The sequence below is a fragment of the Sciurus carolinensis genome, chromosome 5 (assembly GCF_902686445.1).
Source record: "Sciurus carolinensis chromosome 5, mSciCar1.2, whole genome shotgun sequence".
Lineage (NCBI taxonomy): Eukaryota > Metazoa > Chordata > Mammalia > Rodentia > Sciuridae > Sciurus > Sciurus carolinensis.
In genome coordinates, this window is record NC_062217.1 from 110,620,414 (window position 1) to 110,646,408 (window position 25,995).

Sequence of the window (25,995 nt, forward strand, 5' to 3'; positions counted from 1 at the left end):
AGCCTGGAGTAAAAGATGAGTTGCGTCAGTCAGATTCTTCCCTTTGGGGAGATGAATCAGGGAGTCTTGGCCATTTAGCAACAAGAGCAGTTGCTAGAAGATCATCACTAAGCAGAGTAAGGGTTGCACAAGCTCAAGCCATATGAGAGAAGCAAGGTAACTTGAAAAAGGAGGTGAATAGATGTGCAGGGAGAAGCAGAACTATGTGCATGGTTCATCTATAAGGCCCTTGCTCCTAGGACATTGCTAGGCTGCCTCCCAGTTCAGGGATAGGAGACAAGTTCTCCAGTGTTTGGGAAAAGGCTCTAGTGGAAAGTATACAGAAGATAAACATTTTGAAAAGCGAAAGGATGGCCAGTCAAATCACTCAAAAACATGCAGAGGGAAGAAGTTACGTTTCAATGGGTACACAAGTTCACAGAAATTGAAGTATTGGGGAGTGTGCTGGACTATTTGGCAGGTATTGTCTACCTAAGGGAAAAACCTACTTGTGAGAGCGAGGCCCAGAATTCTGAGTTCTAAGGAGGGGCAGACAATGCAAGATTTTCCCTACAGAAGAGATACTTTTTTCCTCCGAAATAAGAACTAAGGAGATAAGTAAGAATCATAATAGGTATGAGTCTGTGCATGTGTGGAGAGTGAGAAATTGAGGCAATTCATATATTTCAGAAGAGTCGGTGAAATCTGTAAAAGTAAAAATAAGATCAATTGTAACATGTATTGGATAAGGAATGATTAACTCTGAAAATTTAGAAATTCCTTTAAATGCGTTAGGAGCTCATCTGTTATCCCACCTACAGATGCGCAGACCCAGGTTCAGTAATTTGCTGTAAATCAAACTGCAGATACCAACTTCAGGCCCGGCAGCTGAAACCCCAGGCTGCCAGGTTGAGGTCAGCAGTGAGTCAGTAACCCGACAGCGTCCTGGCGCTGGCGGCCAGGAATGCTGGAACTACACTTCCCAGTGTGCCAGGCGGGGCGGGGCGCGGCGGGGAGGGCGCAGGCTCCTTCCCAGAAGCAAAAGCGGAAACAAAAGAGTCTCGCCGGCGTCCCCGCCCGCACACTCGCGCACACTCGCGCTCGGGCGCACACGGATCAGGCACCGGCTCCCGGAGCGAGCCAGCGAACGGCGAGCCGGGGACCCACAGGGCTGAGCCAGCCAAGCAGCCAGCGAGCGGAGCCCGCGACGACCCACGCCCCCGAGCCACGCAGCCGCCCCCCGCCGGCCGGTGTCCCCGCCGCCCTCCTTGACCCATGGCGCTGAAGCGGATTCAGAAAGTGAGTACGGGGCTGGGCCTGGGGTGGCGGACCGGGCATCGACCCCCTGCCCATGCTGACCTGGCCGTTGGTCCCAGGAGACGTGCCGGGAGGGTATGGGATGGGAGGGTGGGCCGGGGCGGGGCAGGGGGACCAGAAGCGCCTTCCCGGCCCGCGGGCACCCGACAGGTGAGGTGGGAACCGGGCAGGTCCCGGGTGGCCGGAGGTGCTTGGAGACTGGGGTCCAGCTGCGCGCTCGCGCCGGAGCTCGCCCAGAGCCCGGGGGTGGAGATCCTCCTCGGTGTCCAGACCTTCCCGAAATCTGTGCTTCACGGTCACAGCTGGGTTTTTTTGTTTGTTTGTTTGTTTGTTTTTTGTTTTTTACCCTACACCAGGCTAGTTTTGGCCCCTGTCGTGATGTGTTTTCTCTACACTGTTTCTTAAACCTGTCCCCTTTTATCTTCTCGCTTCTCCGGGCTCCCCGGGAGGGCTAGAAAGGTGTGGTGGGCCTGCAGCCTTTCTCCTCGAAGCTGTCGGGTTTGTTCTTTCTGTGCTCTGCGGTTGGCTCTTGCTCAGTTGCCGGAATGGGCTGGAAAAGCCCATTTGAGGCTGAGAAGCCAGGAGAAAGCTCCTGCCCCTTCTATTTTGGTGCCTCTGCTGCTGCCACTTCAGGTCACATAGCTGTAGTGAAAACATAGTTGCTGATACACAACAAGATGACCTCCTGGCTGTGATTCATGGTGAGTCAAGCCAAACAGGTTTTTTTTTTTCCCTCATGATAAACTTATATGTAAAGTTAGAGACACAACAGAAACAGCTACAAATTAAATTGTTTTGATGCTTTGACACATGGGTATAGAACGAGGAAGAAATTCATTCAACAAATATTATCCATTCCAACTCAAGTAAGCAATCGCCCTCTCTTGGTATTAATTATTGCAAAGTATTTCAAATGTGAACATTTTATGAAATTGGGATTTGGGCATTTCTTTTCTTCATTTTTATTTCTTCTTATACTGTTGGTCTGTTTACTGACCCAAGTTTTAAGTTTTTTAGAGTTCACATTGTTTGAGAGCACTTTGAGCAAGTTAAGCCAACAATGGAGTGTGTGTTTTAGAATTTGTTTCAGAAGAAGTCAGTGCCTACCAAAAATTTTTATCAACTTTTCAACCACAAGTCAGTACAATACAACAATGGTATGTGTTAGAGCAGTGGTAGACATGTATGTATACATTGTATTCTGACTCACCACTGGTGGTATCTTTTGGTACAGAGGACAGCAACTTTTAAAGTCAGCCAAATTTCTGTTTATTTTTGTTACAAATACTAAATCTGTGGATTGTGGTTATTCTTTGTACCATCTAAGGGGTCATCTCATTATAAAATGTACCGTTAATGGCATTTATTTAAGATTCATGTTTTGTCTTTTGAAGATAATGCAGTTACACTTTGTTTTATACAAGTAATCCTAATTTTGAAGTCGCGGGCAGCATCTTCACTATATCTTGTATGCTTATTAATGATGATGTAATATTGGTTCATGATTGGATCAGACAACACACATTTTCCAAGAGATTTCAAATTCCATTTCCTAGCTCATAGAATTTTTCACATGACTTTGCACATACAATTTGTTTTAGATACTGTGGAATTCATCCATAGCAAATGGATATTCAAAGAAATATGGACACCATTTGTAAATACCATGCTTGGATATTCTTGTCAACCACTATACTGATCCAGTGTATTTGATTTATGTTATATTAATAATATGACATATGTCCACATATTTTAAGTGGTTATTGGTTATTATAACAACTAATACAAAGACATCACTTACATAAAAATGATGTAAAACCTGTGACAGATTGCTATTTTGGAGAAGCAGTTGGAGATTATATAACACCACAAACATACATGTCGACTTTTGGTTTCTTTTTTCCATTATCAGGCAAATTGACTTAAATCACATTAATCACACATTCAAATCATTCCCTCAGAGCTTAGGGTTATTTATTTTGATTGATTCTCCTTTTTCATGCTTCTTTATGTATCCCCTTCAAAAGAAGCTAGTTCCAGTTCATATTTGCTCTCTGCCATACAAAGTTATAAAGCCCTCTAATATCTTCAGTACCCAGATTCTTATTTGAATCTTGTCTTTTCCAACAAATGAAGATATATATTAACTTTTGATCTTTCTTTTTAAGTATATTTAAATAACCCTATCAATGGGTTGTAATTTTGCTGTACCTAAAGTGGCAGACCTTGGAGCTTGTACAACTTCGGATAAGTCTCTAGTACTGTAGTGGAGGGAACCAGCAGGGAAACAGCTTCTAGGGCAGTGTATCAGAATCACCTGTAGGATATTTTCAGATTGTTGTCACTGCTATAAAGGGAGAGATGTTGAATCCCTGGATGAATTTGGTTGGAAAGAGAGTTGAGAACCATTGATGTTCTTGTCTGTTCTCCTTATTCTAAGTCCTTGAGTGGAGAAGTTCTTTGCCCAAGGTTAATCTCATAAGTGATAATGGCATATTTGAGAATAAAGTTCACAATTTCACATTTCTTCACTATGAAAAGAATAAAATGGTTGGATTAAAATTGTATGTATATAGAAAGCATGTATATATCAGTGCTTAAAATGTATTTCTGTGCTAGAGTATACTCAGTGATTTAATGCTTTAATTTAGACATCCTGTGCCAGTTTTGCATTTCAGCTCATAAATTTACACACCCATGCCCTATTTTTAGACACAGTGAAAGATGTTATTGCAGTCACCTAAATCACTAAAGGGAAAAAAATTGAGCAAAATATGAGGAAAGAAACCTAAAAACATGTCTAAAAGAAAGGAGCTTTTCAGCTGGGCATCTATTGTTTTCTAGAATTAATTTTTAAGTGCTTTTTGTATTAGGGTTATTTTCAATCCTTGATTTGCTTTGTTTTGGAAATCATTTTAAACTTACAAATGTTATATCACAACACTGAATGCTTGAAAACTGGAAGAAAAATGGAAATCATAATACAGTTATCAGCATCTTGGTCTTTTTTCATCTATATTTATTTTACTCTATAAAGAATTTGAGGTAATGATCATCCTACTAGCATGATATGCTAGGCTTGTGCCTTTTTTTGTCTGTCTTTTGAAAAGTGAAACAAAAGACTTTTGTTTTACAAATATAGCAACACAGATAATTCCTTAGTGTATAGTACTGTCCCCAAAATGGAACACTTCTTTCTTATAATCTAATCTAAAGTACATATATGAACAGACATTAAAATACAATTTTATAACTATTTTGAGTTATTGACTTTTTTATTTGGAGAGTTCTACATTAAATGGCTGGTGTCAGTATAGGAAAACAGGATATTGAAAAAACCCATCCCTGTTTTTTCTGAAGGGAGAAAGTTCAGTTTTTATCCTGGCTCTGTGGCTTCCTATCTTCACTTTTCTTATCCATACAAGGATGCTGCTGATAACGACTGTCAGCCTGTATCTAGTGATTACTCTGTGCGTGACAATTGTTCCAAGTTTTTGACATACATTAATTGGTTTAATCCGTAGTATTCCCAAGAGGTAGAAACAGTGTTACCTCCATTTTGCAGATGATGAAATTGAGGCAGAGACATTGAGTAGTTTACTCAGGATCTCATGTCTAATGTGTGGCAATGCTGGAATTCTAAACCAGATAGTTGGCTCTAGAGAACACTTCATTATGTGTTTCTCCCATCCTCATGGACTCATATCTATATTTATTGTATTTAAACTGAAAGACATGTAGAGTCACATGAGTTTATGGATATAAGTACTTTGCAGACTATAATGTCAGAACAAGTGTAAAGTAGTGTTGCAGTTAAGACGTTGGCATATTGAATCATTCTCACAGATGTGTTTCTCACTGTGTTGATTATGCCTTGTCATCTCTGCTCCAGAGTCATTACTGGATCCTTTAACATTGTAAATGAGTAATTTTACTTTGTTCATCACTGTAAATTTGTCTTCTCCAAAAGAACTAAGAAAAATCGGTTGTAGTTCATAAATGTTCTGTCAGAAGTATCATTTCATTGCAGAAATTTCATTCGAGATAACTGTTTACAAATTGATATAATTGTTTAGTTCTTGTAATGGTTTTGAATAGTAATCTGTTCAGATTACAAGATTAAATCCAAGACTAGTTCTTTCAGGAAAGAAGGATGTAGTTTAAAAGAGAAAAGGAACACGGTATTTATACTTTTTGTTAGATAAATGGTTTGCCTTGAGATGGAAAAAGGTTCTTTCTCTAATAAGCCATCATGTAAATTTTTCTGCTTTTAAATCTTTGTAATTAAGCTTTCTTTTGTCTGCATATGTACTTTGATATCTTCATCACAAAAAGTGTAGAAAGACGAGATAACATATTACAGCTTAATAGTTCTGAGATTCCTCTGTGGAAATAAATAGCATAGAACTAAATAAGACTGTTTAGACCTATTTTAGGAGTCCAGGCACATGTGAAAACCAAAAGGATGTGGGCTTGCTCCTGGTAAAACAGAGTAGCATTCTTACTCCTTAAGTTCCCTAAAATACAAATGGGAAACATATGGGCCCTTTCTTTTCATTTAATGAATACTACTGATCAAAATGATGTATCTAAAACTTAAACAGTCTGAGTTAATGGCTATCTACTAACGTATTAGCCCCTCCCCCTTTATAAAATAGTGGATGAACTGATGTTATAGTAAAAGCAGGTATAGAGATATTAGTCCTCTCTCCTCTCCCTAGTGTGAAATGCAAGAATAAACTATAATGTCTATATAATATGACCCAGATTTGCAATTTGGGGATTGGAGGGATTCTTAGGCCACCTCAGAACATGTGTGTGCAAGAAGGCCAAAACAGGTTCTATTTCTGGATTGTCCTGACCTAAGTGACTTCTGAGAAGCTGAGGGTTTTCTGCATTCAGTTTGGTTCGGGAATGGATCCATGAGGATTCAGTTTCACACATTAGATCACTGTAAGAGGCAACATGTTCAGGAGTTGTCCTGAGTGTGGGGAGGAAGCTGCCATCTAGAAGCATAGTCTTGTGCTACCCACCACACCACCATGCTCTGCAACCTCCTGTCTTGCCTCTTCATGGATTTTTACTCACTGTTTTCTATTCCTCTGTTCCTATTGGTGTGGCTCATTGCCTTCAGTGACATCACATTGCTTATTTAGATTCCTAGGCTCCTTTCAGACTAAAGAAAACCGCTCCAAAGGAGGTGAGCTGTGGAGTTGTCACCTGAAACTCCCTCAAGTAAAAACCCGCTTGTTCTCACTCCAAGTGGCCACCCCCCACCCAAACTGTGCATGTATGGGTGTTAAGTTGGGTTTTTTTCGCATTACATATTGCTGTAAGGAAAGCTTGAAAATCACCATTTCTTAGTATAGGATCCTTATATAAAATTAATGTTGCCAAAAATAATACCAGCCTATGTACATATATTTACATATGTGTATTATATAGAGAAAGCAAATTAATAAACATGTATACAAACACACATATGTGGATATATACACATAAAACAAAATATTCTAACTTTGGAAACATTTCCATTTGATATGGACTGTCAGTACTCATTGTCTTCTATAGGTAACAGCATTTTGTTTTATTTTATATTTTGTGGTTCTGGGGATTGAACCCAGAGCTCATGTGTGCTAGACAAACACTCTATCACTGAACTGCATCCTCAGCCCCTTTTATTTTATTTTGAGGCAAAGTCTCACTAAGTTGTCCAGGTTAACTTTGAGCCTACAATCCTGTCTTAGTCTCCCAAGTAATTGGGAATATAGCTGGGTGTGCCACTGTGCCTGGTTATAAGCTGCAGCATTTTATAGTCACTGATGTCCAACCACAGAATCCAAAAATAGCACTGGGGGATACTAAGATTAATTTTTATGCACACTTAAATGCTTACTATATGCCATTCATTAGGAATAGATGTAATATTTAATAACAAATATTTGGCAGATATTGACAGATCTGTTCATGTTTTATGTACATTTTAAGAAATTGGCGGGGCTGGGGAGATAGCTCAGTTGGTAGAGTGCTTGCCTTGCAAGCACAAAGCCCTGGGTTCGATCCCCAGCACCCAAAAAAAAAAAAAAAAAAAAAAAAAGAAATTGGCACCTAGGTTTTGTTTGTTTGTTTGTTTTCCCTGAAACATCATTTCTTGGTTAACCAAAAAATAAATAGTAAGTTTGGGTAATGTAGCATTCAGAATGCTTATGTAGCATATTCTCTTATATGTCAGAATTCTCTTACCCACTTTTTAAAGGTTGTATGTAATTTCTTATCATGCTTTTCTTGCCTCTTAGAATATCTGGGAATACAAATGTTCTCCTCAAGTCTTATGAAATAGCTTCATTTCTAACCTTTTGTAAGATAATAAGCCTCCTGGGAAAGATGAAAAGAATTCCTTTTCATTCCTTCACTTTTCATTCTTTTGTTTCTCTTGCACGAGGTTAAAGTGTGCAAATGGCCTTAATTCAATACTGAGCATGGTTGAGGATGGAGTACTGTAGTTATTACAGTATAGAGGTGAGTGTCAATCAGTAAGTGGGTAGGAAGAGAGCTGCAGTGGAAGTCAGATAGTCTGAACCTTTGTCCAGGCTTTAGTTATGTCTTCTTGACCAAGTCTTTATTCTCATCTGCTAATTCAGTGAGTTGGACTTGATAGTTTCGGTGGTCCCATCTGTGGATGTGTGTGATGTGTAAGTAATTATGTACATGTGTAAATAAGTATGTATGTTATGTATGTATGTATCTATCAGTATTTATGTGTGCATGTATATTCTTTTGCTCTATAAATTCTTTTTTTTCAGTGCTGGAATTGAATCCAGGACTTTGCATGTGCTAGGCAAGTGCTCTACTACTGAGCTATAATTCCCAGCCCACCTGTATAATTTAAAGCAAATCCAAATAGTGTTTTTGCTGTTTTTGTTCAGTGGACAGCAAAACTGGTCACAAATATAAACATTGAGCATTGGCACTGTGCCATATAGCTATATGAGACTTGAGTTAAAATTCTGCTTGAGATGTCAGAATTGAAAAAAATATTGGCATATTAATGTATAATGTAATGTTAATAAGTCTTACTCTGTGATTAAAAAGTAACTACTTATGATGCAAATAATATGTATTTCTATTATGTATTGGTAAAATAACATACTATCTTATTCCATTTAGTTTCTATCTGTTTCACAGGTGTCTTTTGTCCTGTAAAAATTATTTAATCAACATATTTTGACAACTGCCTTACATGTAATAGATTTGTAAGATTCAAGTTAATGTGTTTACAGAGCACCTTCTGATATAAGGCATGTCCTAAATGCATTAAAGAGTTATATAGAAAGGTAAGGTATAAAGCCATTATCTAAAAAGTTTTGAATTAATAAGGGTAAGAAAAGTACTGTAATGAATAGATGACTTAGGAAAGTACCATAAGGAAAGTACAACATATTTACACAGGAAGGAAGTTGAAGGTGGGGAAGGCCAAATTATTTGGAGGAAATCTGTGGAAAAGATGAATTTAGGTATAGGTTTGGAAGAATGAGTAATGTTCTGAAAGCTTTAGGGAAGCTAGGTTTGTAGAGAAAGATACAGAAATGAAGACATTAGAAATTTGTATGGCTTATTTGGGAAGGAACAGATAATCTTGCTCTCGGGAAGTTTTTAGGGAATAGTAAACCATAACGTTTTGTATTGTGGAGGACATTGAAGGCCCATGCTGAGAAATACGTAATGCAGAAGGTTGGGAAAGCCATTGAAGAATTTTCAGTAAGGAAGTACCATTCTTAATCATAGTGCTGGATATGCAACCTTGCCCTCATAGAACTCATTATTGTTCATGGTTTATAATTTTGATGAATGTCATGGAAAGGAAAGCACAGAGTACTCTGGGAATATAGCAGGAACCCATTATATGGAGATTTTCGTTATAATATAATCATGTGTAAAATAAGACACAAAGATGAATGTAATGGTGCATGCCTATAATCCCAGCTACTTTTGAGGCTGAGGGAGGAGGATCACAACTTGGAGGCCAGCCTGAGCAATTTAGCAGGACCCTGTCTGAAAATGAAATAATATATAAAAATTAATTTTTTTTAAAGGACTAGGAATGTCACTCAGTGGTAGAGTGCTTGCATGAAAGAAAAGGGGAAAAAAAGACATGAAGGTAAAAATGAATTGGGTATAAAGAGATAGAATGTGTGTTGAGAGGAAAGTGATTAAAAATCTTGTACCTAAAAAGAAGCCATGTTTAAAATTAGAGGCAAGGTAGCTTTTTGTGGAATTGAAATTCATTTTGGCTGGTGCAGAGAGTACTAGGAAAAGAAAAAGGATTTCACATGTGAAATGAGAAAGGATTCAAATCTTGGAAGGTTTCATAAGCCTATTTAAGGATGTATAGCTTTTAAAGCAAATGGAAGACATTGAAAAGGTTTGACGTGGCACCCTAACATGATTTTGGCAGCAGTGTGTTAGGTAGAGAAATAGGGGCCTACAGATCAATTAAGACATTGCTCTTGTTCAGGTGAGATCCAAGAGGGCCTGAGCCAGGGTAATGGAGAACTTGAATACACGTTATGTGAGAAAAATTATAGGGTGTTATCCTGCTTGACCCTTTTGACTTGTCTACCCTTTCTTGGCCCTTCAAGTCTCAGAGTGTGGTGTGGACAGTCTCTCAGTCTCCTCCTCCTCTATCTAGTCTGACCCTCATACTTGAATAGGGTCCCCCTGGCTTCTTATCCTTGGATGTCTCTGCTCTGGCTTTTCTAAGTGCTTCTGTTCTTTGGACCTAAGTTGTCTTCTTCCAATTTGGCACTGATCAAAGGGAGGGATGGGATAGGGCAAGATGGAAAAACAGAATCAGATGATGATTGTAAAGTTTAGAGTTTGGGATTCTGGAATGAATAAATCTGTTTTTACTATTCTCATAGTAGATCCATAAAGTAGATTCAGATGCAGCTTTTATTTGGCTTCCTTGGATTTGTCTAAAATAGATTCTTATTTATATAATTTATCTGATTGAAATATTAAATGTGTAAGGAAGTAATTGAGAGTCTTCTATTTAAAAGAAGCCATGCTTGAAAGTAGAGGCAAAGTAGCATGGTGGGAAATGGAGCCATCATGGCTGCCGTAGAGGTAGAGACCACCTGGAAAGTGGCTGTAGGTGTTAAATAATTGGTAGATAATGTCCCCAATCATGACCTCAGACTTTTATTCTAAATTGCACTTTGTAGTTGAGAGGCAATAAATATTACTCTGATGTGGCGAAGTCAGCAGGTCATTACTTTCTTCAATTTCTTCCTTTTTTGATGGAATTTAGCCACATTGTTGTTGTTTTTTTTGTTAAAGCAGACTTTGCCAGGGAGATACCTGATTCAAAGAGATGGGGAAGCTGCCAGGACCAGTTTGTTGAAGTGAGTTTGGTCCCTACAACTTAATTAATTGGTTGTCCTCAGCATTTTGAAGTCTTCCAGGAAGCATCTATATAGTTTTAAATCAAGATGCACTTTAATTCAAAGGCTTAAAGAGGCTCTGTGTTTGGAGATGTTTCTGGCGATTGTTTGACATCTCTATTGAAATCACTCTAGTCAACTAGATCGGCTCTGTTCAGGAGATCAGAGCCTGAACTGTAAGCCCAGGAAATGTTTATTTACAGACAAACCAAATATAGCTCTTACATCCCTTTAGAGACAACACCAAAAATACAATCCAGTAAGAATCATTGTCTTATTTTAGAGGTTTGGAGGTAAAGATGATTATGTTACATTAATTAATTGATGATTAGACCAGGATTTTTGGAACAATGCTTTTATATGCTTAGGAGTGAGTCATTTAAATGTTGAGCCATAATTCAGCTGCCATATATGACTGTGTATGATGTCCTTTACACATACCCAGTGGGGTGTATATTATCTCTTACAGAAATTTAGATTTTCTGACTGGTAAAGCTAGAAAACAGCAAAGCATTTCAGTCTGGTCAGCATAATTTCTTCAGATTGTTTACTGCGTAGTGTCACATTAAGTCTTATGGTAAATAAGGCTTGCTTGTTAGTGTGCATTTTCCACTGTTCTGATTGGACTGCTACCCTTCTGGGAGCCAGGAGGTGAACACAGGCCTCTTCTCTTACATTTCTGTCTTTATTTTCTTTTATGGGTTTGCTTTCTTTGAATTAAGCTGCCTCATCTACTTTTAGATTTTAAGTCCCCTAGAGGCAGGGACTGTGTCTAGCTTGTTTTTATGGAGAACACTCAGCATATTGTGGGGGTGTTATAAACATGCCATCTGTGCCCATTTAAATTCAGTTTCAGGCCTTTCAGTACTTTTCTTTGTGTCTAGCCAGTTATAGAAATCTGAACTAGAATAGAAGTGCTTAGCCACATAAGGCTATATAAGTCCTCTAAATACACATTTATATGGCCTTGTCAATGTTTTTGTGGTTCTAGTCATGATGTAAGGACACTATCCTATAATCCACCACTCATTAATATCTTATTTTTATTTTGAAATTTAGGTACCGGTAGTTAGTCTTTTTATTTGGACGTTAATCATATTGGGTTAGAAAATTGCTTCATTGGCATGGACTCCTTTTCATCTGGGGAATATTTTTGCCAGTTTGATGGTATTTATTGCTTGATCTATATTTAGATATAGGATTTTTAGCTTTGTCTCAAAGGTGAAGAAAAATCAAATCAGCAGTGTGTTTCATTTTTAGATTAAACATAACTGGAAATGAAATTAAAACACACACAAAATATATGTATTATACATATATAATACATACTCTAATGAATTCTTATTTATGGCTTTGTAACTAGTCTGATTAATTGAAAGCCATATTTTACCTTATGTGATTCCTTGCCTACCTTTTTGATATCATCATGTGTTATTCATTATGGAAAAATCCATTAAAAAGTTCTGATGTGAACTTTTTGTTACGATATAATAAACACACATAAGACATACAGCCTGGTAAATTTCACAAGGTGAACACAACTGTGAATTTAGCACTAGGCTCAAGAAATAGCATTCTAAGGGCCCTGAGATGCCCTTCTCCCTTCCTAGCTTCACTTCTGCCCTTAAGGCAGCATCAGAGACTAGTTTTGTCTAGTTTTGAACTTTATTTTAAAAGAATCGTGTGATGTGTACTGTGAGATTTGTCTGTGTTATTGCATGGAGCTGTGATTTCTTCGTTCTTATTGTGTGAATATACTAGAAGTTATACTTACAGTATAACTATACTATAAGTTCTGTTGGTGGACATTTGGGTTGTTTTGGTTTGGAGCTATTACATATGATGCTACTAAGGTGAGTATGTATATTCATATTTCTGTTCTTGGCAGAACTGCTAGATAACATTGTATTTCTATGTTTAATTATTGGTTATTATCAGCTTTCTGATTCTACGAGCAAAGAATAAGAGTTCTAATTGCTTTACAATATTTGCCAGCACTTGTGCTGCTGCTTTTTCATTTTAACCATTCTTTTGGATGTGTAATGGCATAAGATTTGTTTTTAATGTGCATATTCTTGATGACTAATAAAGTTGAGTCCCTTCTGGGATGTGTGTGTGTGTGTGTGTGTGTGTGTGTGTGTGTGTGTACCACTTGGATATCCTCTGGTAAATGCCTGTTGAAGCTGTCTTTCTTAAATGGATCTGTAGGAATATTTATTACATATTCTAGATGTATCTTTTATCAAATAATGTAAATATTTTCTCCCACTTGGCTTGCCTTTTCACACTTTTAATGTGTCTTTTGATGAACAGATGTTCTTAATTTTAATCAAGTCCAAATTTTCTCTTTTTTTCCTCTATGGTTACTCTTCTTTGTGTACTATTTAAAAATCTCTGCCTCCTCCAGGGTCATGAAGACATTTTATATTTTCCTTCAAAAGCGTTAATATTTTGCCTTTCATTTTTAAACTTACAATCTATTTAGAATTAATCTTTGTATATGTTTTACAGTAGGAGGTTAAGGTTTAAATTTTTTTTCACATGAATATGTAATTGACCCAGTACTATCTATTGAAATAAATCTTTTCGTTCTACTAGAATGACATCACACTGTCATTTTGCTTCCACATCAGTAGTGCAATTTGTTTATCCAAAACAGTCATGACATTCTCCCTTGGCTTTGAAGAATGTGTTGTTCATTTCCTTTATGTGCAGCTTTCTGCAATAGAGCATTGCAGAATTCCTGGGAGTCACCACTCAATTGTTATCTGTGAGAGTGGTGTTCATTGGAGTTGGCAGTACAAGACGTGTATGACAAAAAGCAGTAGCCTTGAATGCCACTTCTGATAAACGGCAGATTTTTAAAAATTCGTTAACTTTTTCTATGCCTCTGGTAATCTACCTTTTAATAAATAAGGGCATTTATACCATTGTCCCATAGCATCTATGGGAGATTGGTTCCAGGGCCCCTTATAGATACTGAAATCTGCCTGTGCCCAGGTCCCTAATATAAAATGTCATAGTATTTGCATATAACCTGTGCACATCTTCCATACACTTTAAATCAATGGTAGATTACTTCTGTTTCCTAATACAGCATTCATGCTGTGTCAATAATTGCTCTACTGTGTTGTTTAGGGAATAGTGGCAAGGAAAAAGTCTGCACTTGTTCGGTACAGTTGCAATTTTCTTTCCCCACTATTTTCTTTCTGCAGTTTGGTGCATCTGTTGATATGGAGGAATGGCTATATTTAAAGACAGTATAAAATGTGCCACAAATTTAAAAGGGTGGATAGAAGGTAAACTCTGAGGCAATCCTTGTTACTTCTTGGAATTTATCAGATCTTACAACCTGACTTTTTATTTTTTATTTAGGTGGTAGTTTGCATCAGGTAAGATTTTTTTTTACTAATTCCTTAGTAGATCTGTCTTCTGTCTAGGAGAAACTTTCTTTTCAGATCTCCCTAGAGTGTTCTGTTCTTTGATGAACACATTCAGAAGGTGACCCTTGAGGTTTAGCACTACTCTTAAATGTATTTCCTTGGAGGTGCAGCTACTGTAGCTACTTTTAAGCTTGTAGGAGTCTAGAAGACCTGTTTCCTAAATCAAACTACATCCTATTAATGTATTCTTTTCTACAAATGAGTAAGTTCTTGAATTTCATGCCCTGATTTAATCATCAGCAAATGTGCCTGCCAGTGACTTAGGAGGATTTTTATTAGCATCATAATCTGATTCTATTAAATTAAATTTTTTTAACTTCAGAGTGTCAGAACCAGAGCAAAATTATAAAATCAGAATGATGCTTGTTAGGAAGGATGTGGTAATGGTGGTTTTATTGTGGTGCTGGGGATTGAACCCAAGACCTCACACATGCCAGGCAAGCACTCTACCACTAAGCTACATCCCCAGAGAGGATGTGGAAGTACTTAATAAACTTTCATAATTAGTCCAGCTAGTTAAGTTGAGCATGGTAGACTTTTTTTTTTTTTTTTTAAATATCCTTCCATGTCACAGGCGATAGCCCTGTCTGTGGCAGCTCTCTCACTAAGAACTGTAGTGGTTAAAATACTTTTTGAGACTGAGTTAGCTCAGCACAAACCCTGGAGTCCACTTGGAAGAGCAGCCTGAAGCTGGGTCCTGAAAGTAGGTCAGCAACATCCCTAAATAAATAATAAGGATGGATTATTTAGAGTTTTGAGGTCTTCTAAACTAAAAACACCGAAACAAAAATTTTTTTTTGTGGTGCTAGAGATTGAATTTAGGGTTTCATACATGCTATGCAAGTGCTTTGCCATTGAGCTACACCCCCACCCCTCAAAGAATTATGGACTTTGGATACTTTGCTAGAATATATCATACATTCTGTAACTTGAAAACCATGTTATAATGTCATAATATTTTAATAATGAATGTTCTTTTGATATTAATTTTTAGATGTTATTATGTTACTGTAGTGTTTTTAAGTGACCCCCACTATTCTCTTTTAACATCTTTTTGAAACTTTTTACTATATACAATCTGCATAGCTATATAGACTATTCACTTGTCAAGTCTAATCATTTGTATTTCTAAAAGATTGAGATTTGAGATATTTATGTTCTGCTGATAACACTATTCCTTAAATTTTATTACTTGACTCATATTAACAAACACCTATGTGTAAAAGGTATTGTGCTAGTAAGTATTGTGGAGGAATTCATAAGTAAAATGCATAAAAGTTCTTGTTTCAAAAAACATTCTAGTGAAAGAGGAAAGGAAAGAGAAATCAGCATTTATTAAGTATCCATTATATAATGCCTGGTTTTAAGCTAAGTGTTTTACTTATGTTTTTATTTACTTCTTAATATAGTTATACAAGGTAACCAGTGATGTCCCCATATTACAAATGGTACACATGAGACTCTGGTTAAGTAAATTGCTCGAGATCACACAGCTAGTACTGGTTAGCAACAAGACCAGATTTAATCAACATCTGACTCCACACCTGTATTTTTTAAAGTAGGCTTTTAGGGTTGCAGGTACAGCCCAGTGGTAGAATGATTGCATAACTTGTGCAAGGTCCTGGGTTAGGTTCCCAGCACTGAGCAAAACAATAAAATAATAATAATAATAATAATAATAATAATAGCCTTTGAGAAGATAGCCACAGTTAACAAGAAAGAGTGTGGAAGGAAGGTGATAGTAGGAGAGAGAAAATTACAAAGGACAGAACACTTAGCCATGTACAGGGAACATCCAAGTTAGGTTAGACCAGTTTTCTCAAATTTTTTGATCTCAGGATCCTTTTATGTTCTTTTATTTCCACCTTGGATTCTGGGAAGGGAACCCAGGGGTGTTCTACCACTGAGCTACACCCTACCCCTTTTTATTTTTCATTTTGAGACAGGCCCTTGCTAAGTTGCACTGGCTGGATTTGAACTTGAGATCTTTCTGCCTCAGCTTCCTGAATTGCTGGGATTATAGGCAAGGGCCACTATGCCAGGCAGGACCCCTTTATATTCTTAAGTATCAAAGACCCCACAAAGCTTTTGTTGGTATGGATTATATTTGTTGATTTTTCCCATATGAGCAATTAAATACATATTTAGAAATAATTTTAAAATTATAGTAAATATGCTAACATAAATAATTTTTGATATTTATTAATTATTATTATTATTTAATTTTTTTTGCAATGCTGGGGATTGAACCCAGGGCCTTGCACATGCTATAAATGACTTTTTTAAAATTAGTTCCTTTTAGATATACATGACAGTAGAGTATATTTTGACATACACACATGGAGTATAACTTACTCTAGTTAGGATCCCATTCTTGTGGTTACACATGATGTGGCGTTTCACTGGTCACATATTCATATATAAACATAGGAAAGTCATGTCTGATTCATTCTACTGTTTTTCCTATTCCCATTCCCCACCCCTTCCCTTCATTCCCCTTTGTCTGATTCAATGAACTTCTGTTCTTCCCTCCCTACCATTATTATGTGTGGCATCTGCATATCAGAGAGAACATCCAGCTTTGGGTTTTTTGGAATTGACTTCTTTCACTTAACCATGACAGTCTCCAGTTCCATTCATTTACTGGCAAATGCCATAATTTCATTCTTCTTTATGGCTGAGTAATATTCCATTGTGTATGTATACCACATTTTCATAATCCATTCATCTGTTGAAGAGCACTTTGGTTGGTTCCATAGATTTGCTATTGTGAATTGAGCTGTTATAAACATTGATGTGACTGTGCCACTGTAGTATGCTAATTTTAACTCCTTTGGGTATATACTGAGGAATGGGATAACTGGGTCAAATGGTAGTTCTATTTAAGTTTTTTGAGAAATCTCCATACTGCTTTCCAGAGTGGTTGCACCAGTTTGCAGCTGCACCATGAATGTATGAATGTACCTTTTTCCCCATATCCTTGCCCACATTATAAATGACTTTTTTATGAAAAGTAATAATATTTTCCAAAGCAAAAAATGTAGAGTGACATTGTTTTACACTTTTTTAAATATCATTATAGTAAGGCTTATAGATGACAACTGGTTTCTCACATCTCCTTGGTGATGCATTCAATCTGTTACAATAGCTCATGTTAAGTCTGTGGAAAACTCCATTGTATACTCACGAGATATTGTTAGTGAAAACAGCAAATTACATCTTAGTATAATTGTGAGGTTATTTTTGACCTTGTAGACTTTCTGAAAGTATTTTAGAAAAATCAAAAGGAATTCTTTGGAGAATCATTGGGAATATTTTTGAAGGGGAACCTTCAATTGAAAGTATAGGCTTAGAGCTACATAATGAAAAGAGTTCCATTGGTAGAGTTTGATCTTTAATAGGCATAGACACCACTGAAATTTCTACAATAGAAGAGTGAAATTTCAAAAAACTGTGCTTTTGAAGATGATTAGGCAAGTAATACATGGAATATTGAACTGTATTTGATTTTGGAGGTAATGAACCATTGTAATGGGTATTGAGGAAGAATATTTTGTACTCTACATCTGACTGTATATGAAGGACAAGAGAAAGAGAAGATTCAAAACAATGCTGAGATTTTGAGCCTGGTGACAGGGTGGCTATTGTTCCATTAACTGATATTGGGAATATGGCAAAGAAGCAAGCTTGGGAAAGAAAATTGTTAAGTTTGGAATATATATAAATTTTTTTAACTTTGTTTTGGTTTTGAGGTAATTTTTAGTATTACAGAAAAATTGCAAAAACTAACATAGGAAATTCACATATGTTTTTCACTTAATTTTCCATGGTGGTTCCAATTTATATACTCACAGTATAGTTATCACAGTGAGGGAAGTAAATTTGGTATAACACTATTAATTACACTACTGACCTAACTTAAATTTCACATTTTTCCAGCTAATGTCTTTTTCCTGTTCTAGGATCCAGTCATCCATCACATTGGATATAGTTGTTGAGTCTTCTTAGTATCTATCCTCTAATATGTGATAATAATTCATTCTTTCATTGTCTTAAAAATCAAGTTACAGAAATACGTAACAAGTTGTAACAATGTAAAAGAAAGTAAAAATTAGCAACCTACTCTCAGTGCTAACTACTGTCAAGAGTTTGGTGTGTTTTTTAATTTTTTTATGCATTTATAGTTTGTATATATATTTTGAGATCATAATGGGCATACTCTCCTGTAACTGTGTTTTTTATCCAAAGCCTGTTTTGCTCAGCATCTTTCAGTGTCAACATAGCAGATCTGTCATCCTTTTTAATGGCTGCCCAGTGTTTTGTAATATGGGCATATTATTTTAAGAAGCCAATCTCTTTTGGTGGACTGTTAGACTATTCTCAGTTTTTCATACTTACATAACCAAACATCCTTATGTATGTATCTTTGTCTACCCAGTTATTTCTGTGAAGTGGAATTACTAAATCAATGACCTTATGCATTTTCCACTTTTGCAATTATCCCAAATTGCCCTCTAAAAGGCGCTCCTTCCAACAGTTAGTGGCATGCTTATTTCCCAGAAAAGTTGTGACTGTAAGTATTCTAGTCTGTTAACAGTGATTTGGTTTGGGAAATGGTCTCATGGGTGTTTAACTATACATTGTGGTGTTTTTTTCCCTACAAATCATTGCTTTGCTTTTATAACACACACATGTATATACAATACTTAATTTTTAAAAGAATGACTTTGAATGCATATATAAGGATGTTCTTTGAAATCTTTTTAATTTGACATGATAGGAAAGCGTGGCTCTATAGAGTTCTAGGTTAAGACCTGAGGAGATCGTGAAACAGTTATTAGGAGGCTCTTTATAGGATGCATCTTAGATTTCAGTGGATTAGTGGATTAGGAAGACGTGTTCAAGAAGTGGGAGTTTGGGATCATAAATCTTTGTTTAGAGATACTTGGATTTGTAGCAGGGAGGAATCAGAATAAAACTTGGCTCTTGTGAGAATTCTGTGATCTTGATCAAGCTGTATAATTCAGAGTCAGTTCTTAGTAGGGGAGAGTAGCATGGGAAGGGACTGCTAGTCCTAACATGTTCTTTTGAAATGACCAAAGAATCACTAAATTATTTTTAATACCAAATATGTGGCCACAGTGCTAGAAGTAGATAAATAAGGATGCCTGTTACAGCAGAGAAAGCTTAAACCAGAAAGTACACTGACTGCTGGATAGACTTAAGAACAAAGAGTAGGGATTTGGTTTGTTTGGTTTCAGTTTTTTTTAAACCTATATTTTAGTTGTTGATGGACCTTTATTTTATTTATATGTGGTGCTGAGAATTGAACTCAGTGCCTCACACATTGCTAGGCAAGTGCTCTACCACTGAGCCACAACCCCAGGTTTCAGTTTTTGTTAGTATTATATTTTCACCTCTTTAGCCCATCTCAGAATTTTCTCAAATCTCTTCATTTTTCTTTTTAATTTAATTTTTACATTTTCATTTTTGTGGATAAAGGAAGGGTGCATGTATATTGTCCCATTGGTTCTTTGTTTGTCTTTCTATCTGTATATATGCATCATAACTTCTAAACAATATAAAGGGCATATTCTAGACATGTGGATTGGCAAAGGGATAAAATATTAGAAATCAGGCCCTCCTAAAATTTCTAGGATGTGTAAGTCTCCTAACCAAAGCATTGGTGTAATTACTAGTAGTAAGTAGTGATAATGTGAATATTCAAGATGTTTGTTTATAGTGTCAGCTCTCTTTCCCACAGTGAGATTTAGTAGTCAGCTTAAGAACCTGCCTTTAGGGCTGGGGTTGTGGCTCAGTGGTAGAGCGTTCGCCTAGCATGCAAGGCCCTGGGTACGATCCTCAGCACCACATAAAAAGTGAAATAAAGGTATTGTGTCCACTTACAACTAAAACAAAAAAAATTTTTTTTTTTTTTTTTTTAAATAACCTGCGTTTAGCAGAAGTTGCTACCTTCTAAAAAGGAGATAGGATCAGGACATTTAAAAAATAAATAAATAACAAGAACAAGATAACTTTTGATTTTTATAAAATTCTTAAAATGAATTTGAAGAAGAGCTATTTGTATTTGAAGCCGTGGGCTTGTCTTAATAAAGAGCATTATTTATATTTAGGATTTATTCATGTGCACATTGTTTCTATGTAAAATATATACATGAAAATTATTAAGTTTTTTTTAAACCACAATTAGGAACTGTCATTTTCTGATTAACTAGTTTTCTAGTTTAAACCAGGGCAAAAAAGTACCATTTACATTAATGTTGGAAAATTCAACATGAATAATTTCGGAAGCAATCTTCCCAAAGCCCAAATTAGAAAACTGTTATGCACAGTCATTCTAAAATAGGGTTGTGACTTGGGAATTTCATTCCCACTCTTTTCAGCTATTTAAATCATTGTATTCTGCTACTAGAGAATTTGATGGTTGTCAGTAATTCCATATTATCTTATAATTTATTTGAATGCCTACTATGTGCCAGAGACTGCTGGGTACTTGGCATATGTCATTTCACTTGATTACCACAGAAACTGTGGATGAGGTTATAATACCACTTTACATGAAAGAAAACAGGTTTGGAATGGAAAAAATTGTTTTCCCAATCATGTGTTTGAATAGTGGCACCCAGACTTAAATTTCAAAGCCTTGCTTCCAACCACTGAGCTAAATCAAAGACTGGAATCCTACGGTTATTTCTTAACTGTACATAGACCAGAGAAGCCACTGTATTAATTAATTTTTGTTAGGGAGGGGGGAAAAAAAAAAAAAAAACAGCACCAGCTCTTTAAAAAAAGCAAAAGCAAAAGAACCACAAAACAAAAATGAAAGTATTAAGACACACTGGAAAAAACATTGAACTTGAAAGGAGACCTGAGCTTGCACTTGGCTTACTTAGCTCGTGTGTCACTTTCTGAAGAAAGTGTCCTCCTCTTGTCTGTCTTCTGAGAGCAGTGAACTCATTACCATAAACAGTGATTCTGTGGTGCACTTATTTCATATTTTTAATATTTCTAAAGTCTTGAGGCATGTTATAATTCATGGTGTTTAAAATTAATTGGCAGCACTTTTCCTTAATCGGTGCTACATAAAATAAAGGTGCCATTTACAGCTGCTGACATCTTGGATTTGATGAAATGCAGTGTTTATTTATTTGTCCTCCCACGAAAATGTTTACACCATTCCCACAGTTTAAACTGCCAGGTATATACAATGACTTTCTGATTCTAGCCTCACCCTCTTTTAAGCTCCAACTTTATCTGTTGAACTGAATTTTTCTTGATATCATAGGGATCACAGATTCATCATATCTACCTCCAAATCCATTTGTCTTTCAGTGGTCCCTATCTCAGTAAATGACATTTTCATTTGTACATATGTGAAGCTAAAAAGTGAGAAGTCAGGTTTGAATCCCATTTCCATCCCATAATGGTTATGTGAGCATACCGTGAAGTATGTCTCTTTTACTCTTCATTCATAAAACAGGGAACATAATAACACCTGCCTCTGAGAATTGTTAAGGTGACTAAGATATTGGATAAATGCTAGCTACCACTAACCTTCATCATACATATTTGTGACCTCTCTTTGCTCTACATATGTAATTCACCATTTCCTAGAAAATATCTGAAGTCCATTGCTTCTTATCTCATTGCCACTTCTCCAACCCATGCCCCATTTCTCTTACCTGTAGTAACTCATCTTGTAGCTTCTCCTTTTTTCCCATCCTTTAAGGTCAGAACCATCCTTTAAAATAGTATGCCAGTTGGTAAGACCCCTCCTTTTACACTTGGTATAACACCCCAAATCCTCAATAGCGTGTGTACCATTCTTTGTTTTCTGCCTGGCTTCTGCCTACCTTTCTAAACTCATCTCATGCCACTGTACCTCCTAGTGTCACTCATCTCCCCCCAAACCAATTCCCACTCATCCCTTAGACTGCAGCTTAAATGTTACTTCCTCAGAGACATTCCTTAATATTCCAATCTAAATTAGGCTCTTCCAGTACAATCTTTTATATTAAACTTCTTTCTTATTTGGGGATGATCAATTTCTTCCCAACTGAGACCAAGAAAGTTAGAAGTGACTTCCCCAAAGTCATAAAGCTAGCTGTATTAGAACTGGAATTCCAAGCTGGGACTGGCCAACTCTAAAGATATGTCCTGTCTGTGACTGCCTTCAGGGCAGAAAAGAGCTTGAGCCAGTACACTGGATTAAAAAATATGACCCAACCGCCCTCCTCCCTTCTTTCCACTTAACCTTTGGTTTTCCTTAAATGTTCGTCTTTCTACGCCCTCACTCCTTGCCATAACCTATTAGAAGTAGGACCTGGGTGTGTTTTGTTGTTGTTTGATGCTAGGGATTCAACCCAGGGCTTCATTCATAAGCTACCCCTCCTGCCAGTACCTGTTTTTGCATATTATCTATCTAGCACTTATATAAATGACCTTGCATACAGTAGATAATAATTAAATGTTTTTGTCTTATTGATAAAAAGAATATTTTAATCAGTTAAATCATTTCAAGGGTTGGAGCTATCTCAGAAAGAAGTCTAATGCCTTCTTTCATATTGTTTTTCCAGTCAATAAAACTGCCTAAAATGATTTTAAAGCAAAGTTAATTGTGTGTGTGTGTGTGTGTGTGTGTGTGTGTGTGTGTGTGTTTTGCAGTGATGGAGATTGAATCCAGGGTCCAGGGCATGCTAGGCAAGTAATTCACCACTGAGTTACTTCTCTCAGTTTGTATCATAATAAATTATTATGTGTTTTTGGAAAAAGAATTTACTTGAAGTGTTTTTGCTTTCCTTCAGGAATTAAGTGACCTACAGCGTGATCCACCTGCTCACTGTTCAGCTGGACCTGTGGGAGATGACTGTAAGCTTTGCTCTATTGCTAGGATTTTGCTACCATTAAAAATATAGGTTCGAACATTTGTAAATGACTCCAAAACTCCTTTGTCTGTTTCAGTGTTCCACTGGCAAGCAACCATTATGGGGCCTGTAAGTATGATTCATATATATGAAATTAATCCCCTTAGCCATACTTCATTCTTGCCTTTTTACCTTTCATCTGATGTTTATGAATAGGTTGAATTTTCTTGTACACTGAATCATACAGAAAGCAAAGTGTGATTGAGGGTTTGTGATAATTTTCTAAAGCATTATTGGCAATTCCTTAACTAGGATCACTGGGATGTTTTCCTTGTCAGATCCTTGATCATAGTAATGAATCACCCATAATTTGCAAACAGACTAAGCATTTGCTTTATTTATTTATTTAAGATACAAAGAATGAGTTGTTTTTAACTAAGTATAGTCATTCTCACATCCATAGTTTTTTTTAAAAATATTTTTAATTGTAGATGGACACAATAACTTTATTTTTATGTGGTGCTGAGGATCAAACCCAGTGCCTCACACGTGCCACAGTTTTAAGTTAGAAATAAGTCTAACCTAGTCATGGGTTACAAGTAACAAGCACCAATTTGCATTAAGTTTCATCACTGTTCTTGTCTGTGAAGGAGAATTGATAAATATTGCAATGGGTCTATCTCTACCACCTTTTGAGTTTGTTGCTTTGTCTTGAACTCAAGACTTACCAACTGTTCTGTAAGTGACTCCTCTTAACTCCCCTCCCCAGTACTAGGGATTGAACTCCAGGTGCTTTACCTACTGAGCTATATCCCCAGCCTTTAAATTTTTTTTTTACTTGAGATAAGATCTCACTAAGTTGCTGAAGCTGAACTTGAACTTGAGATCTTTCTGCCTCCGTCTCCCAAATTGCTAGGATTAGAAGTGTGTACTCCAGTATTCAGCTATAAATGGCTTCTCTTAATACTTAATACTTTGTTAATATTATTTCTTTTTACACCTGAGAGGCAGTTATGACTCGAAACAGACTTTTCTTTGATCGAAAACCCAATGGTATTAGAGTGGGCACCATCAGCTCCATTCTGCTTTCTGAGTGAGAGTACGTTAATATCATGTTGTCATGAACATCATTCTCTGCCTGCTCCCCAAAGGAGGTTTATCACATGGAGTTTTTAATCATATTTACCTTGCATTTAACTTAAAACAAAAGCAAAAAAAGTACTGAATTTCATAGCAAGATTACTGAAAAATTGTCCAGGATTCCTAAATTATTATGTTAGGTTGTTATACTAAAGGTAAAATGCAATGTATTTGTATAACAACTTTCAGTGTGAACCTAGGTATATTTGTATTTCATTATTAAGAACTTTCAAAATACTTTCTTTTAAAGGCCCATCCTTACCATTTGAATGATAGACCTTTACAAATATTTCTTAGGTGAACACATGTAATAATAAATCATTACAGTTATGGGGCCTGGAGTTGTGCTCAGTGGTAGTGGGCTCGACTAGTATGTGTGAGGCCCTGGGTTCGAGCATCAGTACTGCATAAAAATAAAGGCATTGTGTCCACCTCCAACTAAGAAATTTTCAAAAAATTATTACTGTTATATTGTTCATATCCCCCTTATTTTAGAAATGCCGATATGTACTCTACAGTACTCTATAATCATTTGAATATCTAAGCAGACCATATTTGTCACTGTAATTTGCTTACATTTCTATATTATAATTTTTGATGACTAGAATTAAGCAATACATATAAAATGAAGAATAATTATGCAATACAGTCCTGTAATATGCATGTAGAAACTTAAGGGAAGAAGTAATGGTAATTTGCTTTTATTGCCAAATTGTTAATATAACATGTGATATGCTTAATTAAATATGAAGGAATTAAGATAGAATTTCAGATACATTTTATTACTATTTTTGCTTTCTTTAATTTTTCTTTTTTTGCTTATGATGTTTTAAATATTGTCTAATGACCATTTAAAAAAGGACCAAATTTAAATTCCTCTTATTACATTGATTCCTAACTTAATAGTACCATGAATTTATTTAGTTTTGTTTTGAACTTCTTTTGCATTTTCTACATTATTTTGTAAACTTTCTAAATGAAGATTTGAGGGATAAATTGTTTTAACAATTCACTTGGTCATTTTTTTTTTAATAGGTTGTATCTCTCCTGATCTCCACTTTGCTCTTTAGTAAGCATCAGAACCTAAGTTTTGTAAATTAAAAGATAAATACTGCTCCAATTCCTTTTTAATACTGATTGCTACTGCAGAAAATATTGGTATATACTGACCCTTAAAAATTTGTACTCATAAACAGATTTCTTTGGGCAAGTTGCACCACTGTGTGTGTGTGTGTTTTTGTTTTATTTTAAATTTTATGATATTGGCATGATTGTTAGAAAATTCTTCTTCCTGCAAAGGGAAACCTGTTCTCAAGGTAAATTATTTGAATTTAGGACACAATGATTATATTTTTTAAAAAATGTAATATTTGATGAAACTATTTCAAATATGGCATTGTTTTCAAACCAGTAATATTTGGGAGGGTCTTTTTAAGTTATTATATAAATAATCAAACATTGATGTACATTGTTTTGTAATTTCAGCCTGATAGTGCATATCAAGGTGGCGTCTTCTTTCTCACTGTACATTTTCCGACAGACTATCCTTTTAAACCACCAAAGGTATTTTTATTTTTATGATTGATGTGATTGCCTTGTCAGGGATTTATTCCTTTTTTCAGAGGTGGTTTCATGATGTGGAGGACTGTGGGTGGGTTAGCATGCTCAAACTATTTTGTAAAACCTCTGAACCTAAAGTATGCATTCTTTCTCAAACATTTAGTGAGGAGATACTCAAAACCTTTCTGTTATGTTGTAAATGAGATTCTTTGACTTTTCTTTTTCTCT

The 25,995-nt window shown here is 36.2% G+C and overlaps 1 protein-coding gene across 1 annotated transcript in view; it reads left to right on the top strand.

The window, feature by feature from the left end:
• The first annotated feature begins 1,030 nt into the window (after window positions 1-1,030).
• Ube2d1 (ubiquitin conjugating enzyme E2 D1) overlaps window positions 1,031-25,995 on the top strand; it is a 30,637-nt gene continuing 5,672 nt past the window's right edge. Inside the window, exons 1-4 of the mRNA XM_047554106.1 lie at window positions 1,031-1,278; window positions 23,008-23,071; window positions 23,165-23,196; window positions 25,693-25,770. Coding sequence (XP_047410062.1) covers window positions 1,255-1,278; window positions 23,008-23,071; window positions 23,165-23,196; window positions 25,693-25,770 — 198 coding nt within the window. The 5' untranslated portion in view covers window positions 1,031-1,254. The remainder of the gene's footprint in view (window positions 1,279-23,007; window positions 23,072-23,164; window positions 23,197-25,692; window positions 25,771-25,995) is intronic.